Source organism: Sturnus vulgaris, unplaced genomic scaffold, assembly GCF_052056855.1.
Source record: "Sturnus vulgaris isolate bStuVul1 unplaced genomic scaffold, bStuVul1.hap1 Scaffold_234, whole genome shotgun sequence".
NCBI lineage: Eukaryota > Metazoa > Chordata > Aves > Passeriformes > Sturnidae > Sturnus > Sturnus vulgaris.
In genome coordinates, this window is record NW_028276324.1 from 106,063 (window position 1) to 133,823 (window position 27,761).

Genomic DNA, 27,761 nt, shown 5'->3' on the forward strand with positions numbered 1-27,761 from the left:
CGGCCGGGATCGAAAGGTTTGGAATTGTTGGGAAAGGAGGAAAAAAATGAGGAAAAAAAGGGAAAAATTGGGAAAAAAAGGAGAAAAAAAAAAGGAAAAAAATGGGAAAAAAATGGGGGAAAAAAAGGAAAAAATAAAATTTGGCCGCGCAGGAAATCGGGACCCGAAATTTGGGGAATTTCCAGGCGGGAAGAGGAAAATTAAAAAAAAAAAAATTAAAATAAAAAGAAATAAAAAGAGAAAAGAATTTGAAGAATTTGCAGGGCTGGGAATTTCCCGGAGCCCCCAAAAAACCCCAAAAATTCGGATTTTCCTGCGCGAAGGGGAGGGGGTAAAAAAAGCGAATTTTGGGGGATTTTTCATCTTTTTTAATTTTTAATTTTATTGAATTTATTTAATTTATTTAATTGATTGAATTTAATTAATTTATTTAATTGATTTAATTTATTGAATTTATTTAATTTATTGAATTTAATTAATTAATTTAATTGATTTAATTGATAAACAGCCGCGAGCTCCGCTTTGGCCAAAGAGAGAAAAAGCCGCAAAAAAATCGGGGGGAAAATCAAAGATTGGCTGCTCGGAAAAAGAAAATATGAAAAATAAAATAAAGTAAAATAAAATAAAATAAAATAGAATAGAAAATTAAATAGAAGAAAATAAAATAAAAGAAAATAGAAGAAAATAAAATAAAATAAATTAGAAGAAAATAGAGTAGAATAAAATAGAAGCGAATAAAAATAGAATAAAATAGACAAGAATAGAAAAGAATAAAATAAAATAAAATAGAAAATAAAATACAACAAAATACAATAAAATACAATAAAATAAATTATATAATAAATCGAAATAAAAAACCATAGAATAAAATAGAATAAAAATACAATACAATACAAAAAAAATAAAATAAAATAAAATAAAATAAAATAAAATAAAATAAAATAAAATATTCTTTACAGCGCCGGGCAGGGACGAGAAGGAGAAATCATTAAAATAAAAATAAAAATAATAAAATAATAATAATAATAAATAAAAAAAATCGGATTTTCCAGCTCTTTTCTCATCTTTACAGCCCCAATTCCGCTTTTATTTTTTTTATACAGATTGAATTCTTTTATTTTATTTTTATACGGGGGAGGAGGAGGAAGAGAAAAAAAAAAAAAAAAAAATTGATTTTCTCATCGCCGGCGCCGTTCGGAGCTAAAAATAAAAAAAGAAAAGAAAAGATTTCAAAAGGGATTTATTTTATTTTATTTTATTTCATTTTATTTTATTTTATTACCGGAATTAAACGGAATAAAAATAAATTGCTCGCCTCGTTCTCGGCTTTTTATGGAGCAATTTCATTTCCCGGCTTTGCTCGATTTTATTTTATTGGATTTGATTTTAATTTATTTTATTTTCATTTTTTATTTTGTTTTTAATTTGAGTGAGAAATCGCAGCCCCGACAAAAAAAACCCCGAAACCGCTCAGCGCTGATTGGGTTTTAATTTGCAATTTAATGAGCTCGGAAAGGGAGGAAATTTCGTTTATTTTGGATTCTTTTCCCTCAATCCCGAATATTCCAATTTGGGTAATGAGGTTTTAATTTATTTTAATTTGGTTTCTTTTATTTATTTAATTTTTTTTGGTGTTGTTGTGGTTTAAGATGAGGGAGGAGGGAGGGGGAGGAAAATCCGAGCGGTGTTCGGGGTTTAAAAATAAAAATGAAATAAAATAAAATAAAATAGAATAAAATAGAAGAAAAAAAATTAAAATAAAATAGAAGAAAATAGAAGAAAATAGAATAGAATAAAATAAAATAAAATAACGTAACATAAAATAGAAGAAAATAAAATATAAAATAAAAAAAATTATATAGAATAAAAATAAAATAAAATAACGTAACTTAAAATAGAATAGAATAAAATAAAATAAAAATAAAAGAACCTAAAAGAGAATAAAAATAAAATAAAATAAATAACATAAAATAGAACAAAAATAAAATAAAACAAAAGACAAGAACGTATCAAAAAATAGAAAAAATAGAATAAAATAGAATAAAATAGAATAAAAATAAAATACAGTAAAAATAAAATAACGTAACATAAAATAGAATAGAATAAAATAGAAAAAAATTAAAATAAACTGGCATTAAATAGAAAAAAAGCAAAATAAAATAAAATAACATAAAATAGAATAAAATAAAAATAAAATAAAAATAAATAAAATAAAATAAAATAAAATACCAATTTCGCTTTTTCTTTCCGATTTAACTCTGATTTTTTATTTTAATTTTTTTTTTTTTTTTTTTATATTCTCGGCCGCATTTGAAAATAATTACAAATAATTCGAACTAATTAGAACTAATTAGAAATCATCGCGGGCTCGTTAATTGCAGCGTTAATTTGGGGAAAATTCGGGTGGGACCGACGGGATCGGGCACCAATAAAAACCCAAAAATTCGATTTTTTGGGGGGGATTTTTGGGGCGTTTTGGGCGATTTTTGAAGGAGTTTTTTGTTGTTATTTTTGGCGATTTTTGGGGGGTTTTAAAGCGATTTTTGGGGCTGTTTTTGAGAATTTTATTGCGATTTTTGGGGGTTTTTAAAGCCATTTTTGGGGGGTGTTTTTGAGGTTTTTTGTTATTTTTGGATATTTTTGAGCGGTTTTTTTGCTCTTTTTTTTCAGGGGTTTTTGGCTTTTTTTGTGGAGTTTTTTGGGGCTGTTTTTGAGGTTTTTTTACGATTTTTGAGGCTTTTTTGGGGCGATTTTTCAGGTTTTTCAAGCTATTTTTGAGCGGTTTTTTTTGCTATTTATAAAAGGTTTTTGGGGCTATTTCTGAGCGGTTTTTGGGGCCATTTTAAAGGATTTTTTTGCCCTTTTTGAGAGGTTTTTGGGGCTGTTTTTAAGGAGGTTTTTGGGTTATTTTTGAGCTCTTTTTCCCCTATTTTTGAGCGGGTTTTTTCCTTTTTTTAAGCGATTTTTGAGCATTTTCTGGGCTATTTTTAAGCCGTTTTTGGGGTTATTTTTAATGGGGTTTTTTTCCTATCTTTAAGGTTTTTTGGGCTATTTCTAAGCGGTTTTTTTGCCATTTTTAACCCGGTTTTTTGTGCTATTTTCTCTGTTTTTCGGGGCGATTTTCTCGGGTATTTTTCGCTATTTTGGCCGATTTTTAAAGCTTTTTTCGAGCGGTTTTTGGGGTTATTTTAAAGGATATTTTTGCCATTTTAAAGCGATTTTTTTGCCATTTTTAACCGGGTTTTTTGTGCGATTTTCTCTATTTTTGGGGGGCGATTTTCTTGGTCATTTTTCTCTATTTTCGCGGAGTTTTTTTTTTTGACTTTTTGTTTATTTTTTTTTTATTTTATTCTGTTGGTTTTTCCCCCTCTCTCATTTGGGAATTTATTATCCCCATTGTGCCCGCCGAGCTTCCCCCCCTCCCTCGTAACTTTTAATTACCTGTTATAAAATTTATTGGCGCTTTTAAAGCGAATAAAAGGAATTTTCCCGGCCCATCCGGGGCCGTCCCAACCTTTGTGTCCAGACAGAAAAAAAAAAAAAAACAAAAAACCCCCGAACAAAACCAAAACAACCCAAAAAAATACAAATAAATCTTGTCGTGTTAATTAAAATTAAATTAATTACCCGGCAAGCAAAGCTAGGCCGGGTTCTGGGGTAAAAACCGCGAATAATTTGAATTTTTGGGGTTTTTTTAACAGGAAAAATGGGGAATAATCTGAATTTTTTTGGGCGGTTTTTTAACACTGAAAATCAGGAATAATTCGAATTGTTGGGATTTTTTAACAGTGAAAATCGGGAATAAATTGAATTTTATTTGGATTTTTTTTACAGTGGAAATACGGAATAATTTGAATTTTTTTGGGGGGGGTTTAACAGCGAAAATGGGGAATAATTTGAGTTTTGGGGGTTTTTAAACAGGGAAAATCAGGAATAATTTGAATTTTTTTGGTTTTTTTTTAACAGTGAGGCGCGGGTTCTTGGCGCTTTCGGGGGGGAAATTGAGGAAAATTTTGGGGGGATTTTTGGGGATTTTTGGGGACTTTTGGAAGGATTTTTAGGGGAATTTTTTTGGGATTTTTAGGAGGATTTTGGGGAGGAGGGGGAGGAGCTGAGGCCCCCGAACAGGCCTCGACACGGCCAAAAAAAACCCCAAAAACCCCAAAAAACAACAAAAAAAAAATCTCATTTCCTATTCCCCAAACCAGATTTTCCAGCTTTTTCTCAGGCCCGCGGGGCTGAAAAAAATTCGTTTTATTTTATTTTTTTTTTTAAAACCCCATCACTTAAATAAGAAAAAAAAATAAAAATAATCAACTAAAAAAAGAGAAATTTCGCCTCAAAAGCGTCTCGGAGCCGCTCGGAAACACAAAAATGGGGGAAAAAAAATTAATAAAAATTAAAAATTCGATTTTTCCTTTTTTTCTTTTTCTTTTTTTTTTTTGGGGACAGCGAATCCCCGACTCGATTTTCTTTTTTTTTAATTAATTTTTTTTTTTTTTTTAGGTGACCCCGGGGGGGTTGGGGGAGGGGAGGAGTTAAAATTTTTTTGGGGGTGGAAAAAGCGAAAAAATGACCCCGAAATTCCCGAATTTTTCCTCCATTTCCCCCCTTTTTTTTTTTTTTCCCAAGGAATTAAACCCATTTCAAACTCGGGATTCCTCGCTTTTATTCCCGCGCTTCTTTTAATTAATTCTCTTTATTTTTTTCATTTCCCCCCCCTTTTTCTGTCATTTTTCCCCTTTTATTTTTCATTTTTTCCCCTTTTTTTTGGTCATTTTCCCCCTTTTTAAAATCATTTTTCCCCTTTTTTTTCCCATTGCTCCCCCTTTTTTTCCCCATTTTTTCCACTTTCCCCCTTTTTTATTTCCCTCCCTTCTTTTCCCATTTTTTCCCTTTTTTTTTCCCCCATTTTCCCCCCCTATTTTTTTCATTTTCCCCCCTTTTTTCCCCTTTTTCCCCTGTTTTATTTCCCCCTTTTTTTCCCCCTTTTTTTAAAATTTCCCCCTTTTTTTTCCATTGTATTCCCTTTTATTTTCCCCTTCCCCCCCTTTTTTTTTTTAATTCCCCTTTTTCTCATTTTCCCCTTTTTTTTTAATTTCCTTTTTTCTCATTTCCCCTTTTTTCCATTTTTTCCCTTTTTTTCATTTTCCCCTTTTTCTCATCCCCCTTTTTCCCATTTCCCTTTTTCGCCCATTTCCCCAATTAACCCCATCCCCCACCACCCCAAAAAAACCCCCCAAAAACCCCCAAAACCCTCAATTTCCAAACCTCCAAAACCCCAAAAAAACCCATTTTAAAACCCCAAAAAAAACCCCAAAAACCCCTCAATTTCCAAACCTCCAAAACCCAAAAAAACCCATTTAAAAACCCCAAAAAACCTCAATTTCCAAACCTCCAAAACCCCCAAAAAACCCATTTAAAAACCCCCAAAAAACCCCTTAAAAACCCCCCAAAAAACCCATTTAAAAACCCAAAAAAACCCTCAATTTCCAAACCTCCAAAACCCCCAAAAAACCGATTTAAAACCCCCAAAAAACCCATTTAAAAACCCCCCAAAAACCCATTTAAAAACCCCCCAAAAAAACCCCAAAAACCCTCAATTTCCAAACCTCCAAAACCCCCCAAAAAACCCATTTAAAACCCCCAAAAAACCCCTTAAAACCCCCCCAAAAAACCCATTTAAAAACCCCAAAAAAACCTCAATTTCCAAACCTCCAAAACCCCCAAAAAACCGATTTAAAACCCCTTAAAACCCCCCCAAAAAACCCATTTAAAAACCCCAAAAAACCTCAATTTCCAAACCACCAACCCCCCCAAAAAACCGATTTAAAACCCCCAAAAAACCCATTTAAAACCCCCAAAAACCCCCAAACCCCCCCCAAAAAACCCCCAAAAATTCCCATTACGCTCCGAAACAAAGCCAAACCCGTTTGCCTCTCGACACGCGCACACACATAAAAAAAAAAAAAAAAAAAAAAAAAAAAAAAAAATCCCGAGTTGCTGGTGTTGTTTGCGGGGGGAGAATTGGCAGCGGAGCCGTCCAAGTTTACGAGCGGCGGCCGGGCTGGATTGGGCGCTCTCGGTCATGTGGAGCCGGGCCATGAACGTGAACTTTTGTGGTCGCGATTTTTCTGCCGCCGCTCGCCCGCGCTTTTCCTCTTCTCCTTCTCGTCCCCGAGCCCCGCGGCCGGGCCCGAGTCCCGGCTCCCCTCAGTTTTCATTTTTTTTTTTTTTTATTTCGTTCATTTTGGCTTTTATCGCGTTTAATTGGGATTTTATGCGGATTTTATGGTGATTTTTTGGGGGGTTTTTTCGTCGGTTTTTTGTTATTTTTCGGCGATTTTTTGTTATTTTTTTTCCTTTTTTTTTGTTATTTTTCTTCCATTTTTTTTAATTTTTCTTCCATTTTTTTTAATTTTTCTTCCCTTTTTTTTTGTTATTTTTCTTCCATTTTTTTAAATTTTTCTTCCCTTTTTTTTGTTATGTTTCTTCCATTTTTTTTAACTTTTCTTCCTTTTTTTTTGTTATTTTTCTTCCTTTTTTTTTGTTATTTTTCTTCCTTTTTTTTTGTTATTTTTCTTCCACTTTTTTTAATTTTTCTTCCATTTTTTTCCTTCCATTTATTTTAATTTTTCTCCCATTTTTTTTAATTTTTCTCCCATTTTTTAAAATTTTCCTTCCATTTATTTTTATTTTCCTTCCATTTATTTTTAGTTTTCTTCCACTTTATTTAATGTTTCTTAATTTTTTAATTTTTGTAAACTTCTTCTACTATTTTTCTAATATTTTTTCAATTTTTCGGGGGGGTTTCCCGGCTTTTTTTTTTTTTTTTTTTTTTGGCGAAAAAAATCCCATTTAATTCGTTGTTTTTTTTTTTTTTTGGCGGGTCTTAAGCTTGGGGGTTTGGTTTTTTTTACTCTGTTAATTGGGGTTTTTCTTAGTGTTTGTTTAATCGGATTTTTAATTGAATTAATCCCCATTTTATTTAATTAAATCCCATCTTTTTTAAAACTTAAACCCGATTTCTATTTAATTAAACCCGATATTTATTTAATTAAATCCCAATTTCTATTTAATTAAACCCGATTTTTATTCCATTAAATCCCCCTTTTTTAAAAAAAAGAAACCCCACTTTTATTTCATTAAACCCCACTATTTTTAAATATTAAATCCCATTTTTCCTAATTAAATCCCATTATTTTTCCTAATTAAACCCCATTTTTTTCCTAATTAAACCCCATTTTTTACCCCGATTTTTCTTCATTAAATCCCATTTTTTTACAGCCCAGTTTCTTTAATCCCATTTTTAAAATCCCATTTTTAAAATCCCATTTTTAAAATCCCATTTTTTATCCCATTTTTTACCCCATTTTTTAATCCGATTTTTTAAAAAATCCCAATTATAAACCCCCACTTTAAAACCCCATTTTCCCCACCCGATTTTCCTAAAAATCCCATTTTTTACCCCGATTTTAACCCGATTTTTTTTTGGTTTTAACCCCATTTTTTTTTTTTTTCCTCCCATCCATATTTTTATTTTTTTTTCCATTTTATTTTATTTTATTTTATTTTCCCCTCCCCGTCTTGGCCTCTGGGCTGGGCTTGGAATTCTCGGGAATTTTTCCTTTAATGACTTTACTGCCCCTCCCCCTCCGCTCCCGCCCTCCCCCGCGCTCCCAAAATCCTCTTTTTTTTTTTTTTTTTTTTTTTTTCTTTTTTTTTTCCCTTTTTTCCCCCCTTTTCCCCCCTTAAAAACCCTTTTTACCCCTCAAAAAAAATCCGATTTTTCCACCCCCGAACCCTTCATTTTCCGCGGCGTTTCCTCCTCTCCGGCCGCGTTCGTTTCCGCCTCGTAAATTGAATTTTCGGGTGATTTTTTTTTGCCGTTTTTTTGCCTTTTTTCCTATTTTTTGCCGGATTTTTTTGGTTTTTTTTTTTCTTTTCTCGGCTGCTCGGCGGAGGAAGAGACGGAAAAAGGGAGAGGAGAGGAAAAAAAAAGGAAAAAAAAATAAAAATGAGGGGGAGCTCGGTAAGTGTTCGCTTATTGGTTCAAATCCGCGATTAATGATCCAGAACCCGGGCGGGAGGCGGAGAGAGAGAGAGAAAAAAAAAATTAATAATAATAATAAAAAAAATAATAAAATAATATTTATATTTAAAAAAAAAATCCAAAAAATCGGCGATTTTAGCTGGGAGAAATGAGAATAATCCGATTTTTTTTTAATTTATATTTTTTTTTTTCTCTCTCTGTTTTTTGGCGGAAGGAGAAAGGGGAGGGGAGGGGCGGAAAATAATTAAAAATAATTAATTACAATTAAAAATATTGGGATTTAAAAGGTGGGGGGAGGAAGGGAGGAGGGGAGAAGAAAAACGAGGGAAGAAAAATGGAAATAAAAATAAAAAAAAATAAAGGAATAAATGAAAGGGGGGGGAGGGGAAGCGGCGCATGCGCGGAGGGGGCAGGGCGGCCATTAATTAATTAATTAATTCCCTAATTAATTGGGGAGCGCCGACTCCTCGTTCCCAACCCCCCCCCCCGGCTCCTTTTTCAAAAAAATCCCAAAAAAATCCCAAAAAATTCCCAAAATTTCCCCTCCCCTCCCCCACAGCGCGGCCCCAGCGCCGTTAATTAATTAATTAATTAATCAATTAATAAATCAGCGATTAATTCACGATTCACCCCCGCGGCCTCGCAGCTCCTCCTGCTGTAAATTGAATTTTTTGGGGTTTTTTTGGGTTTTTTTTGGGTTTAAAATTTCGCTCCCCGAGGGAATTTCCTGGGATTTGATCCCGGGGGGGTTTTGGGGCAATTTCGGGGAATTTTGGGATTTTTTTGGATTTTGGGGTTTTTGGGATTTTTGGGAATTTTGGGGTTTTTGGGAATTTTGGGATTTTTGGGATTTTTTGGGTTTTTTGGGATTTTTGGGCCCTCCCCATTTCCAACGTTCCCTTTTTATTTCTTTTTCTTTTTATTCGTATTTTTATTTTTATTTTTCATTTCTGTCTCTTTTCTTCCTGTTTTTAACATTTCCTTTCATTCCTATTTTTATTCCTTTTTTAATTCTTATTTTAATTCCTATTTTAATTCCTATTTTTATTCCTATTTTTATCCTTTTTTTAATCCCTTTTTTAATTCCCATTTTTTAATTCCCATTTTCACTCCCACATTTAATCCTGATTTTTATTTCCCATTTTATCCCCGTTTTCATTGCTGTGCGTTTATATCGAAATATTTAATTCCCACATTTATTTCTATTTTTTATTCCTCGATTTAAATTAATTTATTTCTATCTTTTATTCCACACTGGATTCCTATTTTTATTTCTTTGTATTTATTTCCATAATTTTATTTCCATATTTTTATATTTCCGCATTTTTATTTCCACATTTTTATTTCCACATTTTTCTATTTCCATTTATTTATTTCTACATTTTATTTCCAGTTTTTTCCTCCCATTTATTTAATTCTTTATTTTAATTTTAATTAATTTCTTTCTTTTTATTCCTATATTTTATTTCCATTTCTTTCTCCCTTGGTCATTTCTCATTTTATTTCCATTTTTATTTCTATTAAATTTATTTTTATTCCCTTTTTAATTTATTTTTCATTTACCATTTAAATTTATTTTAAAAATCTCATTTATTCCTATTTTTTCATCTCTTTCTTTTTAAAAATTTAATTAAAAATCTCATTTATTCCTATTTTTAATCTTTCTTTTTAAAATTTTATTTAAAAAATCTCATTTATTCCTATTTTTTAATCTCTTTTTTCCCCCCCATTCCTATTTTTATTTTATATATTTTTAATTTTAATTTTTTAAAAAAAATATTTTTATTTTACCTGGCGGGGCTTTGGGTTTAAATTAAATTTGGGTTTAAATTAAATTTGGGTTTAAATTTGGGTTTAAATTTGGGTTTAAATTTGGGTTTAAATTAAATTTGGGTTTAAATTTGGGTTTAAATTAAATTATTTGGGTTTAAATTTGGGTTTAAATTTGGGTTTAAATTAAATTTGGGTTTAAATTTGGGTTTAAATTAAATTATTTGGGTTTAAATTTGGGTTTAAATTAAATTATTTGGGTTTAAATCCAATCCGGGCCCACCTTGGGCCCTTCCCCCACCGTCACCTGATCCCTCCCCTCCCCCAAAAAACACAAAAAAAAATTAAAAAAAAATTGAATAAAAATCCCCTAAAAATCCCCAAAATGTTTAAAAAAAAATCCCTCCCCAAAATAAAAAAATCCCCCCCAAAAATAAATTTAAAAATCCCTAAAAAATCCCAAAAATATTAAAAAAAACTCCCACAAAAATAAAAAAATAAATTTAAAAAGAATCCCAAAAAATCCCCCCAAAATCCCCCAAAACATAAAAAAAAAAAATCCCCCAAAATCACAAAAAATTAGAAAATAAATCCCCAAAAATCCCCCCAAAAATAAAAAAATCCCCAAAAAAGAAATTTAAAAAATCTAAAAAAAAAAAATCTCCCCAAAAATCACAAAAAATTAAAAAATAAATCCCAAAAAAATCCCCCCAAAATCCCAAAAACATTTTTTAAAAAAATCCCCCCAAAAATCACAAGAACATTAAAAAAAAAAAAATCCCCAAAAATATCAAAAATCCCCCCAAAATAAAAAAAAAAAATTTCCCCAAAATTTTTAAAAATCCCCCCAAAATAAAAAAAAAAAAAATCCCCCAAAATAAAAAAAAATTACCAAAAATAAATTTAAAAAAAATCCCCAAAATTCCAAAAAATAATAAAAAAAATTCCCTTCATTTAATTGGAATTTTTCCGATTTTTTTTTTAATTTTTCGGATTTTTTGGTGAAGTTTTAATGGAAAATATTCGGAATTTTCCGCGGGGGGAGGGGGGGAATTTTGGGGAGAAATCCCCAAATTTTGGGGGTTGGGAAAAAGAGATTGGGGGTGAAAAAAAAAAGTGAAATTTTGGTGAAAAATGTGAATTTTGTGGTAAAAAATGAGATTTTGGAGTGAAAAAAGTGAATTTTGTGGTGAAAAATGCGAATTTTGTGGTGAAAAAAAAGAGGATTTTGGGGTGAAAAAAGTGAATTTTGTGGTGAAAAATGCGAATTTTTGGTGAAAAAAGTGAAATTTTTGGTGCAAAAAGGGGGTTTGGGGGTAAAAAAGTGAATTTTGTGCTGCAAAAATTGAATTTTGTGGTGAAAAAAGGCAATTTTGTGGTGAAAAAAAGTGAATTTTGTGGTGAAAAAAAGTGAATTTTGTGGTGAATAAAGGGATTTTGGAGTAAAAAAAAGTGAATTTTGTGGTGTAAAAGGTGATTTTTGAGGTGAAAAAATGTATTTTGGGGTGTAAAAATGAGATTTTTGTGGAAAAAAGTGAATTCTGTGGTTTAAAAAGCGATTTTGAGGTGAACAAAGAGAATTTTGTGGTGAAAAAATCAGATTTTTGTGGTGAAAAAAAGTGAATTTGTGGTGAAAAATGGGGATTTTGTGGTGTAAAATGTGATTTTTGAGGTGAAAAAAGTGAATTTTGTGATGAAAAAAGTGAATTTTGTGATGAAAAAAGGGAATTTTGGGGTAAAAAAGGGAATTTGGGGGTAAAAAAGGGCGTTTTGTGGTGTAAAAATGGAATTTTGGGGTGTAAAAAGCGAATTTCGTGGTGAGAAAAATGAGATTTCGTGGTGAATAAAAGGAATTTGTGGTGATAAAAGTGAATTTTGTGGTGAAAAAAAGTGAACTTTGGGGTAAAAAAAGGAGATTTTGGGTTTTTGGGGGGACGTTTATTTTCGCGGTGACGTCACTGGTGTTGTCGGGGATTTTTGGGATTTTTCGTGGAGGGGAAAAAATAATTAAAAAAAAATAATAATTAAAAAAAAAAAAAAAAAAAAAAAAAAAAAAAAAAAAAGTAAAAATATTCCTGGAATTTGGGGGAGGGGAAGGGGCGGATTCTGGCGGCGCCGCGGAGCGGAAATGAAACAAAAAATTCAAAATAAAATAAAATAAAAACCAGGAGGGAAAAGGAAAAAAAAAAAAACAACAAAATAAAAGGGAAAATTCCCCCCAAAATTCGATTTTTTTGGGGGGGGAAAATCCTGGAAATCCTTTGGGGAATTCTCGAGGCCCAACCCAAAACTTTTAAATTCCATTTTATTCCCTTTTAATTCCATTTTATTCCTTTAAAATTCCATTTTATTATCTTTAAATTCCATTTTATTTCTTTTTAATCCCATTTTATTCTCTTTCAATTCCATTTTATTCCTTTTTAATTCCATTTTATTCTCTTTTTAATCCCTTTTTATTCACTTTTTATCCCCTTTTATTCACTTTTTATCCCTTTTTAATTTCCTTTTAATTCCCTTTTATTCCCTTTTTAGTCCCCTTTAAATTCCCTTTTTATTCCCTTTTAATTCCCTTTTAATTCCCCTTTTAATTCCTTTTTTCCCCCTTTTAATTCCCTTTTTTTCCCCTTTTAATTCCATTTTTTCCCTTTTTTTGACTTTCCCGATTTTTCTTTTTTTTCCCCCATTTTTTTGGGGTTGAATTTTGGCCTCTCGGCTCCTCCTTCCCCCAACCCCCGGATTTTATTTTGATTTTTTTTTTTTTATTTTTCTCCAAATTCGGGATTTAAAAAAAAAAAAAAAAAAAATAATAAAAAAAAGTTTGGGGTGGGGAAAGCGAGGAAAGGAGGAGAAAAAAAGGGAAAAAAGGGAGGGAAAAAAAGGGAAAAAAGGGAAAAAAAGGTTAAAAAAAAGGAGAAAAAAATCGTAAAAAAAATGGGGAAAAAAAGGGAAAAAAGGGGGAAAAAAGGTGGAAGGGGGAAGGGAAAAAAAAAGGAAAAAAGGGAAAAAATGGGGAAAAATAAAAGGGAAAAAAGGGGGAAAAATAAAAGGAAAAAAGGTTTTAAAAAAGGGGGGAAAAAAGGTGAAAAAAAGGGAAAAAAGGTTAAAAAAATAAGGGGAAAAAGGGGTAAAAAAAGAGGAAAAAAAGATTAAAAAGGGGGGAAAAGGGAAAAAAGGGGAAAAATGTTTAAAAAAGGGGGGAAAGTTTAAAAAAAGGCAAAAAAGGTTTTAAAAAGGGGAAAAATAGAGAAAAATGGGGGAAAAAAGGGAAAAAAGGTTTAAAAAAAGGTAAAAAAAAGGTTTAAAAAAAGTTTAAAAAAGGAGGAAAAAAGAGAAAAAAATTGGGGAAAAAAGGGGAAAAAAAAGAGAAAAAAGAAGTTTAAAAACCGAGTTTAAAAGGGGTGAAAAAAGGTAAAAAAATTGGGATTTTCTCGGGTTTTGTTGCCGCCCGAGCGGGGTCGTAAAAAGCGAATTTTATGAGCAAACAATGAGCGTTTATTGGGAGCCCGCGATGACAGAAATGGCAGCTCCGCGCCGCCTTTAATTTGATTTTTTTGGGCTTTTTCTCACCCAAAATTCGCTCCCCTCTGTTCCCTCATTTAAAAAAAAAAAAAAATTAAAATAATTTAAAATTTATCGGTTTAAAAAAAAAAAAAATCGGATTTTTTTTTTTTTTTTTTTTTGTCGGTTCCGGCGTTTTCCGGTGGAACATTTTTGGGATGTCGGGGGTGATTTATATCCTTGGAAATTGGGTTTTTCCTGCCTTTTTCTCCTCGTTTTTCTTCTTTTTTTTTTTTAAGTTTTTTTGGAGTTTTTTTATTTAATGCGGCTGGGAAAGCAGAGGGAATTAATTTGCTGTAATTTGGATTTATTGGGGATTTGGGCGTTATTGACGCGGCCGCCGGAAATCGCGGATTTTTCGCTCATTATTGAGGGGAAAAAATTAAAAAAAAAGGGAAAAAATTAAATTAAATTAAATTAAATGAAAGGCTTTGAAATGGAATCGGGCGCCGGGAAAATTTAATGGGAGAGGAGGGGAAAAAAAAAATGGAATTAAAAGAGGGAATTGTGTTGGAAAAATCGGTTTGGGAAAATAAATGGGGGAAAATGAAAGAGGTGAAATGGGAAAATTAAAAAAGGAAAAATGGATTTAATGGGAAAATTTAAAAAAGGAAAAATGGATTAAATGGGAAAATTAAAAAAGGAAAAGTGGATTTAATGGGAAAATTAAAAAAGGAAAAGTGGATTAAATGGGAAAATTAAAAAAGGAAAATGGATTTAATGGGAAAATTAAAGAGGGAAAATTGGATTAAATAAGAAAATTAAATAGGGAAAAGTGGATTAAATAAGAAAATTAAATAAGAAAAAATGGATTAAATGGGAAAATTAAATCGGAATAAATGGATTAAATGGGAAAATTAAATCAGGAGAAAAGGATTAAATGGAGAAAAATGAATTAAGCGAGAAAATTAAATAGGAAGAAAATTGGAGTCAGGAAATTAAAGAAAGATTTAAAAAGGAAAATTGAATGGAAAATAAAATAGGGAAAGCGAATGGGAAATTAAGATTTTTAATAAGAGATAGGAATGGAAAAGAGAGATTTAAATAAGAAAATCCATAGAAAATAAAAGTTTAAATAGGAAAAATCCATAGAAAATAAAAGTTTAAATAGGAAAATGCAATGGAAAATAAAGGTTTAAATGAGAAAATCCAATGGAAAATAAAGATTTGAATAAGAAAATCCATAGAAAATAAAAGTTTAAATAAGAAAATTCCATGGAAAATAAAGATTTCAATAGGAAAATCCATGGAAAATAAAGATTTAAATAATAAAATCCATAGAAAGCAGAGATTCCGGCGGGAGCGAGGGTTTCGAGGATTTATTTTATTTCTTTTTCCGCGGGGTGAGAAGTTCGCCGAGAATTCAAATTGTGCAAGAGGAGGAGGAGGAGGGGGAAAAAAAAAAAATTAATTGACATTTTAATTGGAGTTGGAACAAGGAATAAACGCGATAAAATCTTCAGACTGAGATTTCCCAACCGGGAAAAAAAAAAATTAAAAATGAAAAATAAAATCCAAATTAATTCCGCATCCATTCGCTGCAAAAAAAAAAAAAAAAAAATTAAAAAAAACCCAAAATAATCAGAAAAGCAAAAAAAAAACCTGAAACCACAAAAATTATTCAAAAGAGGCGGAAAAAATAAAAAAAAAATCTCAATTTTTTTTGGCGAAATTCGCGTTCCTGGGGGGGAGGAATTGCCCGAAAATCGCGAGTTTGGGAGGAAAAAATTTGATTTTTTTTTTTTTAAATTGTGGTGATTTCTGTGAAAAATGAGAATTTTGGGGCGGGATTGTTCGGAATATTTGGATTTTTTTTTTGAGATTTTGGGGTTTTTTTGTTGCTGAAGGGGAGGGAAAAAAATTGAATTTTTCAGCGGAAATTGAAAATATTTGGAATATTTGAGAGAGGCCAAAAATGGTTCGGAAGAGTAAAAAAAAAAAATATTTGGAATATTCGAAAATGTTTCGGGATGATTAAAACGGGAGATAAAGGGAGAAAATGGGGAAAAATAAAAAAAAGGGGATTAAAAAAAGAGGAAAAAAGGGATTTGAAAAAAGGAAAAATGAGATAAAAATACAGGAAAAAAGGGATTTAAAAAACAGGGAAAAAGGGATAAAAAAACCAGGAAAAAAAGGGGATTAAAAAAAGGAAAAATGAGATTAAATAAAAGGGAAAAAAGGGATTTAAAACAGGAAGAAAGGGATAAAAAAACAGGAAAAAAAGGGGATTAAAAAAAGGGAAAAAAGGAATTAAAAAACAGGGGAAAAGGGATTTTAAAAAAGGAAAAAAGGAGATTTAAAAACAAGGGAAAAGGGATTTTAAAAAGGAAAAAAGTGATTTAAAAACAGGGGGAAATGGATAAAAAAAAGGAAAAAAGGGATTTAAACAAGGAAAAAAGGGATTTTAAAAAAGGGAAAAAAGGATTTAAAAAACAGGGAAAAAGGATTAAAAAAAAAGAAAAAAGTAATTAAAAGACAGGGGAGAATGGATTAAAAAAAGGAAAAAAGGGATTTTTAAACAGGGGGAAATGGATTTTTTAAAAAAGAAAAAAGGAAATAAAAAACAGTGAAAAAAGGGATTTAAAAAAGGAAAAAAGTGATTTAAAAAACAGGGGGAAACGGATAAAAAAGGGATTTAAAAAAGGGAAAAAAGGGATTTAAAAAAGGATTTTAAAAAGGGGGACAAAGGGATTTAAAAACAGGGAAAAAGGATTTTAAAAAGGAAAAAAAGGATTAAAAAAACAGGGGGAAATGGATTAAAAAAAAGGAAAAAAAGGGATTTAAAAAGGGAAAAAAGGGATTAAAAAAAGGGAAAAAAGAGATTTTAAAAAAGAGGAAAAAGGGATTTTTAAAAAGGGAAAAAGGGATTAAAAAAAGGGGAAAAAGGGATTAAAAAAAGAGAGAAAAGGGATTAAAAAAAGGGAAAAAAGAGATTTTAAAAAAGGGAAAAAAGAGATTTTTAAAAAGGGAAAAAAGGGATTAAAAAAAGAGAAAAAAGGGATTAAAAACAGGGAAAAAGGGATTTAAAAAAGGGATAAAAAAAGCGAAAAAAGCGAAAAAAGCGGAGGAGGAGCGGCCCCGTCTGGGCCCCGCGGCCCGGCCAGACACAAACACCATAAAAAAGCGAATTTGGCCCCAAATTGCGGCGTCTGCGGCCACACCTGGGCTGTAAAAACCCCCCGGCAAGAGCAGAGGGCGGGGAAAAAAGAGAAAAATCAAATAAAATAAAGAAAAGGGGAAAAAGGGGGAAAAAAACACGGGAAAAAGGGAAAAAAAGGAAAAAAAAGGGGAAAAAAAGGGAAAAAAAGGGGAAAAAAAAGGAAAAAAAACGCTCAGAAAAAGAAAAAAAAGGGAAATAAAAAAAACAGAAAAAGGGGGAAAAAAGGAAGAAAAACACTCCAAAAAGGGGAAAAAAAATAGGAAAAAAATTTCCTTTTTTTCCCCTTTTTCTGGGTAAAAAAACACTCAAAAAAGGGAAAAAAAAAGGAGAAAAAAGACTCAAAAAAAGGAAAAAGAAAGGAAAAAAAAGAAAAAAGGGGAAATACACAGAAAAAGGAAAAAAAGGGGAAAAAAATACCCAGAAAAAGGGAAAAAAAAGAAAAAAATACTCAAAAAAAAGGAAAAAAAGGAAAATAAAAGAAGAGAACACACACGCAAAAAAAAAAAATATAAAAGAGAAAAAAAAAAGGTAAAAAAAGAAAAAAATAACGCAGAAAAAAATAAAATATTAAAAAAAAAAAGAAAATGATGGGAGAGAGGCAGGAAAAAAACACCTTAAAAAAAAAAAAAACGAAAAAAAGGGAGAAAAATAATTTTAAAAAAGAAAAAAAAATTTGGATTTTTGGATTTTTTTTTTTGTTTGTTTCTTTGGTTTTTGTTCGGGGATTTTTCCGCAGCGCCCCCAAGCGACGGAAACGGGGGGGAAAAATCTCCCTCCTTTATTCGCATTTTTTCCCTCCTTTAATTTCATTTTTTCCCTCCTTTATTCTCATTTTTTTCCTCCTTTAATTTCATTTTTTCCCCTCCTTTATTCTCATTTTTTTCCGCTTTTTTTTTCCCATTTTTTCCGCCTTTATTTTAAATTTTCCCCTCTTTTATTTTCATTTTTTCCCCTCTTTTATTTTCATTTTTTTCCCTCTTTTATTCTCATTTTCCCCTCCTTTATTTTCTTTTTTTCCCTCCTTTATTTCCATTTCCCCTCTTTTATTCTCATTTTTTTTCCTCTTTTATTTTCATTTTTCCCTCCTTTATTTTCCTTTTTTTCCCCTCCTTTATTTTCCTTTTTTCCCCTCTTTTATTCTCATTTTTTCCCTCCTTTATTTTATTTTTACCGGAGAATTTTTGGGATTTTTGGGATTTTTGGGATTTTGGGAATTTCGGGAAGGGTCCCACCCCCCTTTGCGAGGCCCCAAATCCTCGATTTCCCCCCAATAAATTCAATTTCCGGGGGATTTTCCCTTATTTTGGCACTTCTGGGGATTTTTTTGACGTTTATTTCATTGCTTTTTATTTTATTTTATTTTGATTTTACGACCTTTTGGCTCCTTTTAAATCATCCCGAGCCATAAAAAGCGAGAAAGCCCCGAAATTCATTCTTTTATTTTTATTTTTATTTTTATTTTTATTTTTATTTTATTTCTATTTTTATTTCTATTTTTATTTCTATTTTTATTTCTATTTTTATTTCTATTTTTATTTCTATTTTTATTTCTATTTTTATTTCTATTTTTATTTCTATTTCTATTTTTTACTTTTTATTTTTAATTATTATTTTTATTTTTATTTTCATTTTTACCTTTATTTTTATTTTTAATTTTACCTTTATTTTTATTTCTATATTTATATTTATTTTTATTTCTATTTAAATTTTTCTATTTTTATTTCTATTTCTATTTCTATTTCTATTTTCATTTTTATTTCTATTTCTATTTTCATTTCCATTTTAATTTCATTTTCATTTCCATTTTATCCTCCTTTAAAAAAAACCCAAAATAATTTCCCAAAACCCCGAATTTTTTTATTTTTTTTTCGGCTGGAATTGAATAAATCCCTCCCAAATCAACGCTTCCAAAAATCAATTAAAAAATAAAAAAAGAACCGTAATTAAAAATAATTTAAAGCGATTTTTACGATCCTGGTGATGATTTCCTGAATTATTGCCCCGCCGTTAAATCCTCGCCTGCAAAATAAAACATAAATCTCTTGTTAATTATTATTTTAATTATTTTTTTTTCAAGGGGATTCTCCCAAAAAAAAAAAAAAAAAAAAAAAAGCCAAATTTTTGAGGAGGAAAAAAAAAAAAAATCGAATTTTTGGGGCATTTTAACCCCTAAAAATTCACTTTTTTGGGGCATTTTAACCCCCCAAAAATCCCATTTTTGGGGCATTTTCACCCCTAAAAATTCATTTTTTTGGGGCATTTTCCATCCCAGAAAATTCTTTTTTTTTGAGGTATTTTTCACCCCTAAATATTTATTTTAAATAAATTTTTCTCCCGTTTTTTAAAGGATTTAAACAGCGAAAAAAAAAAAAAATTAAAAAAGCGATTTTCTCATTTTTTTCCCCCCTAAAAATAATAATAAAAAAAAGATTTACCCCCAAAAAATAAAAATAATTTTTTTTAAAAAATGAGATTTCGGTAGGAAAAAGGAGGAGAAAAAAAATTTAAAAAATTAAAAAAAAAAATTAGAAAAGGGAAAAAAGAGAGAGAAAAAAATGTCAAAAATTCCCTTTTTCTCCCCTAAAAAAACTCCAAAAATTCCAATTTTTCCCCCCAAAATTCCCATTTTTTCCCCTTAAAAAAATCCCCAAAATTCCCATTTTTTCCCCCCAAAAATTCCCATTTTTTTCCCCTAAAAATAACCCAAAAATTCCCAATTTTTTTCCGCTTTTTCACCCCAAAATCCCCGGCGGAAAATTTGAATTTTTGGGGGAATTCGAGGATGACCCCAAATGTCAAAAAAACCCCCAAAAAAATCCCCAAAAAACCCAAAAATTCGCGATTTTTCCACTTTTTCAATTTATTTTTTTAATCCGCCCCTTAAATCATTCAATAAATTAGATTTTTTTTTAATTTTTATTTTTATTATTTTCACTTTTAATTTTGATTTAATTTTTTTTCCTCCTCATTTTTAACCTTTCAAAAATTAATAATTTTTTTTTAAAAAAGCGGCAAACGAGGCTGGGAATGGGGAATTCTTTGGGATTTTTCTCTTTTTTTGTTTATTTTGGGTTTTTTTTGTTTTTTTTTTGGGTTTTTGAGATTTTTTGGGGTTTTTTGGGGGTTTTTTGTGGGGGATTTTTTGGGTTTTTTTGGGTTATTTTTCTGGATTTTTTTTTAATTTATTTTTGGGTTTTTTGTGGTTTTTTTTGTTGGGTTTTTGGGGTTATTTTGGGTTGTTTTTTTGGGTTTATTTTGATTTATTTTGGGTTATTTTTTGAGTTATTTTTTGGGGTTATTTTTTGGGTTTTTTGGGTTATTTTTTGGTTGGTTTTTTTTGTTTTTTCAGGTTATTTTGGGGTATTTTTTGGGTTATTTTGGATTCTTTTTTGCGGTTATTTTTTGGGGTTATTTTGGATTTTTTGGGTTATTTTTGGGGGTTTTTTAGTGTTATTTTGGGTTATTTTGTTTTTTTTTTTTAAATTCTATTTTGGGTTTTTTGGGTTATTTTTGGGGTTATTTTTTGGGGTTATTTTGGATTATTTTTTGTGTTATTTTTTGTGTTATTTCGGGTTATTTTTGGGGTTATTTTGGATTTTTTTAGGGTTATTTTTGGGGTTATTTTTTGTGTTATTTTGGATTATTTGTTGTGTAATTTTGGATTATTTTTTTCTGTTATTTTGGGTTATTTTTTCCGTTATTTTGCATTATTTTTTTCTGTTATTTTGGGTTATTTTTTTCTGTTATTTTGCATTATTTTTTCTGTTATTTCGGGTTATTTTTTTGTGTTATTTCGGGTTATTTTTGGGGTGAATTTTGGTTTTTTCGGGAACAAAGCCGCGCCGCGCTCGCTCTTTATTTAATCCAAAATCTGCCCCCGATCCCGCCCAGGAATCCGCCCCAGACCCAAAACCCCCCAAAATCTCCCCAAAAATCCGGCCCCGTCCTCCTCCAGGGCACGAAAAATCAAATAAAAATAAAATTAAAAATTAAAAAATAAAAAAAATCCTTTTTAAAATGGGATAAAAAAACCCGAAAATGCGATTTAAACGCGTCAAAAATCCGATTAAAAATCAGATTTTTTTTTGTTTTAATTCGATTTTTTTTCGCCTCACCAAAAGAAAAAAAAAAAAAGTTTTTTTATTTTTTTTTTTATTATTTTTTTTATTTTTATTTTTTTATTTTATTTTTTTAGGGCGGCGGTTTCTGGTGCCAATAAATGGAGCGAGGTTTTAGGGTTTGGAGAAGTCGTAAAACAATTAAAACTTCCCCGGCCTTTAATCCCTTGGGGGAAAATAAAATAAAATAAATAAAAAATATAAGAGGTGAAAAAAAAAAAATAAAAAAAAGGTGGAATAAATAAAGGGAAAAAAAATAAAAATAAAAATGGGAATAGAAATGGAAATAGGGATAAGAATAGGAATAAAAATAGAAATAAAGGCAGAAATAAAAATAAATATAGAAATAAAAATAGGAATAGAAATAAGAATAGGAATCAAAATAAAAGTAAAAATAAACATAAAAATAAAAATAAACATAAACATAAACATAAACATAAAAATAAAAATAAAAATAATCATAAAAATAAAAATAAACATAAACATTAAAACAGAAAAAGAGGCCAAAAAAAAGCGAAAAAAGCAAAATAAAAAAAAGGAGGAAAAATGAGGAAAAAAAAGAGAAAATAAAAGAGGGGGGAAATGAAAGGGAAGAAGCAAAAATGGAAAAATAAAATTCAGGAAAAAAAAAAAATCGAAATTTAAGGAATAAAAAAGGAAATTCCCGCCAGGTTTGGGACGCCCCGAAATTCCCCAAAAAATTCCCAAAAAATCCCAAAAATTCCCCCCAAAAATTCCCGATTTTTGGGGATTTTTGGTGGAAGTTTTGGGGGATTTTTGAGGTTTTTTGTTGATTTTTTTTCGGATTTTTTGGGGTATTTTTGGGTGTTTTTTGTGGCATTTTGAGTAATTTTTTTTGTTGATTTTTTTTGCTTTTTGGAGGATTTTTTGGGGTTTTTTTGGTGGGGTTTTTGGGTATTTTTGTGATTATTTTGGGGATTTTTGGGGGGTTTTTTTGTGTTTTTTTTCTGGTTTTATTCGAGTTTTTTTGGTGTTTTTTCGGGTGTTTTCTGCGAGGTTTTTTTTGTGCTTTTTGTGGAATTTTTTGTGGCTTTTTTTGGAATTTTGCGGCGTTTTTTGTGGTTTTTTGGGTGTTTTTTGTGGGATTTTTTGTGGGGTTTTTCCGTGGTTTTTTGGCATTTTTGGGCGTTTTTTCTGGTTTTTTTTTAATTTTTTTGGTGATTTTTGTGGGGTTTTTGGTCGTTTTCTGCGAGGATTATTTTGTGGTTTTTTGGAATTTTTTTTCTATGTTTTTCGTGGTTTTTTCCTGTTTTTTTCGGTGTTTTTTTGTGGTTTTTGGGTGTTTTTTGTGGTTTTTTTGGCTGTTTTCTGCGTGGGTTTTTTGGATATTTTTTTGGAATTTTTAGTGGATTTTTTGTCTGATTTTTTCGCGTGTTTTGTGTGGGTTTTTTTTGTTTTTTGTGTTTTTTTTAATGTGTTTTTTGTGGTTTTTGGGTGTTTTTTGTGTTTTTTTGGCTGTTTCCTGGATGGATTTTTTTGGTGTTTTTTGGGTTTTTTTGCATTTTTTTGGTGTGATTTTTTTGTGTGTGTTCTGTGGATTTTTTTGTGGATTTTTCTGTGTATTTTTTGTGTTTTTTCGGTGTTTTTTTGTGTTTTTTGGGTGTTTTTTCTGGTTTTGGGGGCTGTTTTCTGCGTGGTTTTTTTGGTGTTTTGGGTTTTTTATTCTGGTGGATTTTTTGTGGGTTTTTTTCTGTGGTTTTTTGTGTTTTTTGTGTGTTTTTTGGGATTTTTTAGCTGTTTTCTGCTTGGGTTTTTTTGTGGTTTTTTTTATTTTTTTGTTGATTTTTTTGTGGGTTTTTTTTTGTGTTTTCGGTTGTTTTTTTTCTGTTTTTCGGGTGTTTTTTGTGGGTTTTTTTTCTGGGTTTTTTGGTGTTTTTTGGGTGTTTTTTGTGGTTTTTTGGCTGTTTTCTGCGTGGGGTTTTTTGGGGTTTTTTGTGTGCTTTTTTCTGTGGTTTTTTCTGTGTTTTTTGGGGTTTTTTCGGTGTTTTTGGGGGTTTTTTGGGTGTTTTTTGTGGTTTTTTGGCTGTTTTCTGCGTGGGATTTTTGTTGTTTTTTTTTTTGTTTTTTTTTTCTGTGTTTTTTTGTGGTTTTCGGTGGTTTTTTGTATTTTTCTCGCTGTTTTTTAGGTGTTTTTTGTGTGGTTTTTTGTGTTTTTTGGTGGTTTTTTGGTGTTTTTTGGGTGTTTTTTGTGGTTTTTTGGGGCTGTTTTCTGCGTGGATTTTTTGGTGTTTTTTCTAAATTTTTTTGTGGATTTTTTTTTTGTGTTTTTCTGTGTTTTTTTGTATTTTTCTCGCTGTTTTTTTGTGTTTTTCGGTGTTTTTTGTATTTTTCTCGCTGTTTTTTTGTGTTTTTCGGTGTTTTTTGTATTTTTCTCGGTGTTTTTTGTATTTTTCTCGCTGTTTTTTTGTGTTTTTCGGGTGTTTTTCCGCTCGCCCCCGTTTATGGTTTTATTGCTGCCATTGGCGCCTTTGCTTTGTTGGCCAGGAGGAAAAAGAACATAAAAATAAAAATAAAAATAAAAATAAAAATAAAAATAAAAATAAAAATAAAAAAAGTCCTGCGGCATCCGGGGTCCCCTCCCGCCCCCCTCCCCGAAATTAAAAACAAAAATAAAAAATTCGGGGGTTTTGTCTGGGTTTAAAAAAGGAAAATATTTGGGGGAAAAAAAGGGAAAAAAAGGAAAATATTTGGGGGAAAAAAAGGGGAAAAATATAAATGTTTGTGTTTAAAAAAAGGAAAATATTTGGGTTTAGAAAGAGGAAAAAAAGGAAAATATTTGGGTTTAGAAAGAGGGAAAAAAAGGAAAATATTTGAGGTAAAAAGAGGAAAAAAAGGAAAATATTTGGGTATAAAAAGAGGGAAAAAATAGAAATATTTGGGTTAAAAAAAAGAAAATATTTGGGTTTAAAAAGAGGAAAAAAAAGGAAAATATTTGGGGGAAAAAAGGGGGGAAAAAAGAAAAATATTTGGGTAAAAAAAAAAGAAAGAAGTTTATTAAAAAAAAAAAAATCAAGAATTCGCTCCAGGGAAGCCACGAATTTTCCGCTTTTCTTTTTTTTAAGGTTCAAAAATAAAAACCGAGGGGCTTTTATTTTATTTTCTTTTCTTTTATTTCATTTTATTTTATTTTAATTTTTAAAAACAAAACCAAGAAAAAGCGGCCGCGAGGAGGAGGAGGAGGAGGCCGAGGGTTCCCCTGCAATAATCGGAATTTTTTTAATTATTTTAAAATTATTTTAAATTTATTTTTAATTTGAATGAGGAGGGCGCAGCAAATCCCGATTTTGGGGTTTTTTTGGGGTTTATTTTTGGGGTGAAATCGAGATTTTTTTTTTTTTATCCCTCAGAAAAGTTTTGGGGATTCGGAGGCGCCGCCGCTCTTCCCCCACACCAAATCCCATTTTTATTTTTATTTTCATTTATTTTATTTTATTTTTTTTTTCCACCATAAATCCCATTTAAAAAAAAAAAAAAAAAAAAGGAGAAATCCCAAATTCTCATCCCGGGGAGGATTGGGGATTTTTTTTTTATTTTGGGGGGATTTTTTTTTCCCTAAAATTCCATTTTTTTATCCCAAAATTTCCGCCCGGACTTTCCCGATCCCGGTCGCCATTTTCATCCCAACCCCCCCCTTTTTTTTCCTCCCTTTTAAAAAAATTTAATTTATTTATTTTTTTTTCTTCCTTTTTATTTATTTTTAACCAGAATTTCTCCCCCCTCCTTTTAAACCCTAAAATATTCCAGAGCGGGAGAAATTTTTTAAAAAATTAAAAAAAAAAAAAAAAAGAGAAGGGGGTAAAAAAAATTTTTGAATTAAATGAAAAGATTGAAAAAAAAAATGTAAAATAAATAAAAAAAGGGAGAGCGAGGATAATTGATGGGTTCATATTCCGCCGAGATTTATGGCCGGGAATTCGGGGCTGCTTTTATTTGGGGATATTTAAAGAATAATAAAGATGATAATCGTTAAAATAATAAATAAAATAAAATAAAATAAAATCAAATCATTCAAATTGCGTGCAGGAATGAGGGGAAGCCCTGGAAAGAAAGAGAAATAAAATAAGAAATAAATTAAATTTATTAAAAAAAAAAAATAAAAAAGGAGGGGAAAAGCACGGGAGGAATGAGGAGGAGGAGGGTGGGGGGAAAAAAAATTAAAAAGTGATTTAAAAAAAAAAGATTTTAAAAGCGATTTTTAAAAAGATTTGGTAAAAAGAGTTGGGAAATGAATTAAGAAATTAATTAGGAAAGGAATTGGGAAATAATTAAGAAAAGAATTAGGAATAGAATTGGGAAATGAATTAGGAGTGGAATTAGGAATAGAATTAGGAAAATAATTAGGAAAAAAATAGAGAAAAAAATAGAAAATTAATTAGAAAAATAATTAGGAAATTAATGAGGAAAGGAATGAGAAAAGGAATGAGGAAAGGAATGAGAAAGAGAATTAGAAAAATCATTTAATCGATAATTAAAAAGCAATAAAATAATAATAATAATAATAAAAATAAAAATAAAAGTTAAGAGCGCGGCTTTAAAAAAAAATAAAAATAAAAATAAAAGCGGCGATTCCCAGAAAGGAAAAAAAAAACCCCGAGCGCTCTCAGCCTTTAAAAAAAAAAAATAAAAAAATAAAAAATTAAGATTGTTTTTTTGGTGAAATAAATGAATTTATTTTGATTTCGGCCGCGGATTCTCCGACTTTTCCTTCTCTTCCCTCCCGCTCGCTTTTGGGGAAAAAAAAAAAAAAATTAAAAAAAAAAATCATAATAATTATTAAAAAAAAAAAAAAAAAAAAAAAAAAAAGGATTTTTTTTTTTTTATTTTTTTTTTTTTTTTTTTTTGGGTGATCTCGGCCGCTCGCCATTGGCCAGGCGGGGGTCACGTGACGGCGTCCGTCTGTCCGTCCCGCAGCCCGGGCTCGCTATAACAATCCTCTACTTGCCACTACAAACTGGAGACCCCAATTAATATGAAAAGAAATCGCACGGGCCCGGAAATTACCAAAAAAAAAAAATTTATTTATATAAATAATAATAAAAAAAAAATAAAATAAGAGAGAGAAAGAGAGAAAGAGAGGGAGAGATCGAGGGGGAAAAAAAAAAAAAAATTAAATTTTTTATTTAATGTAGAAGTCGGGAGGATGGAGACGGAAATTTAAATTATTGGGGGGAGGAAGGGGGGGATTGAGGGGGAAAAAAAAAGAATAAAAGGGAAATAAAAGGGAAATAAAAGGAGAATAAAAGGGAAATAAAAGGAGAAGAGAGGGAAAGTTGGAGGAGGAATCGAGGGAAAAGAAAAGGAAAAAATCAGGGGAAAGAAAAGGAAAAATTAAGGAAGAAAAAAGGAAAAATAAAGGGAGAAGAAAAGGAAAATAAAGGGAAAATAAAAGGAAAAATAAAGGGAAAAGAGAAGGAAAAATTAGGGAAGAGAAAAGGAAAAATAAAGGGAAAATAAAAGGAAAAATCAGGGAAAATAAAAGGAAGAAGAGAGGGAAAAGAAAAGGAAAATTAAGGGGAAAATAAAGGAAAAAATAGGAAATAAAGAGGAAATAATCGGGGAGGAAACAGGAGAGGAAATAAAAAAAGGAGAAGGGGAAAATCAGGAAAAAACTGAGGAAAAAATTGAAGAAATTGAGGAAGAAATTGAAGGGATAGAGGAGGGAATAAATGGGAAAATAGAGGAATAAATGGATTAAAAGGCAGAGGAGAAATAAAGGGAAAGGGACAAATGAGGAAAAAAATCAAGAGATAAATGGAGAAAAAGGTGAAGGGATAAAAAAAGGAAAAGAGGAATAAAAAGAGCGAGAAAATCCAGGAGCGACCAGATGAGAAAATAGAAGAGAGAAAAAAAAAAGAAAGGAGGGAAAAAAAAGGAGAAAAAACGGAGGAAAAAAGAAGAAAAAAGGAGAGAAAAAGGAGAAAAAAAAACAGAAATAAAGGAGAGGAAAAGGATCAAAAATAAAGAAGAAGAAAAGGAGGAAAAAAAACGAAAAAAAGGAGAAGAAAACGGAAAAAAGGAGAAAAAACCGGAAAAAAAGGAGGAATAAAGGAGAGAAAAAAAGGAGAAAAAATCCCCAAAACAAGGAGGTAAAAAACTAAAAGAGGAGGAAAAAAAGGAGGAAAAAAGGCCAAAAAAGGAATAAAAAGCGGGGAAAAAGGAGGAAGAAAAAGCGAGAAAAAGGCCAAAAAAAGGAGAAAAAAGGACGAGAAAAAGTTCAAAAAAAAGGAGAGAAAAAGGAGAAAAAAGGACTAAAAACCAGCGAGAAAACAGCAAAAAAAGGACAAAAAAACCCCAGATACAAACCCAAAAAAAGGGAGGAAAAAAGAGCGAGAAAAGAGCAAAAAAAGAACAAGAAAAGGAGGAAAAAAAAACCAGAAAAGGAGGGGGAAAAGCGAGAAAAAGGAGCAAAAAGGAGGAAAAAAACCCAAAAAAGAGCGAAAAAAACTCCAGAAAAGGAGGAAAAAAGAGCGGAAAAAAGGCCAAGAAAAGGAGGGAAAAGGAGCGAGAAAACAGCAAAAAAAAAGACCCAAAAAAGAAGGAAAAAAGGCCAAAAAAGGAGGAAAAAAGGCCAAAAAAAGGAGAAAAAAAGGCCAAAAAAGGAGGAAAAAAGGCCTAAAACAGGAGGAGAAAGGAGCGAGGAAAAGGCCAAAAAAGGAGGAAAAAAGGACTAAAAACCCTCAAAAAAAGCGAAAAAAGGAGCGGGAAAAAGGCCAAGAAAAGGAGGTTAAAAACCCCGAAAAAAGGACTAAAAATCCTCCAAAAAGGCGAAAAAAAGAGCGGAAAAAAGGCCTAAAAAAGGAGGAAAAAAGGACTCAAAAACCTCAAGAAAAGGAGAAAAAAAGAGCGGAAAAAAGGAGGAAAAAAAGGACTCAAAAAACCACAAGAAAAGGCGAAAAAAAGGCCTGAAAAAGGGGGAAAAAAGGACTAAAAAAACCTCAAGGAGAAAAGAAGAGCGGAAAAAAGGCCTAAAAAGGAGGAAAAAAGGACTAAAAAAACCTCAAGAAAAGGCCAAAAAAGAGAGCGAAAAAAAGAGCGAAAAAAGGACTGAAAAAACCTCAAGAAAAGGCGAAAAAAAGAGCGA

At 30.6% G+C, this 27,761-nt stretch overlaps 1 protein-coding gene across 1 annotated transcript; it reads left to right on the forward strand.

The window, feature by feature from the left end:
• The first annotated feature begins 6,088 nt into the window (after window positions 1–6,088).
• On the forward strand, window positions 6,089–27,313 carry LOC148217803 (uncharacterized). The gene is made up of 3 exons (XM_088158470.1): window positions 6,089–6,109; window positions 26,462–26,632; window positions 26,835–27,313. Exons 1-3 carry the CDS (start codon window positions 6,089–6,091, stop codon window positions 27,294–27,296), a joined length of 654 nt encoding a protein of 217 aa, XP_088014596.1. The 3' UTR covers window positions 27,297–27,313.
• The last annotated feature ends 448 nt before the right edge of the window (window positions 27,314–27,761 follow it).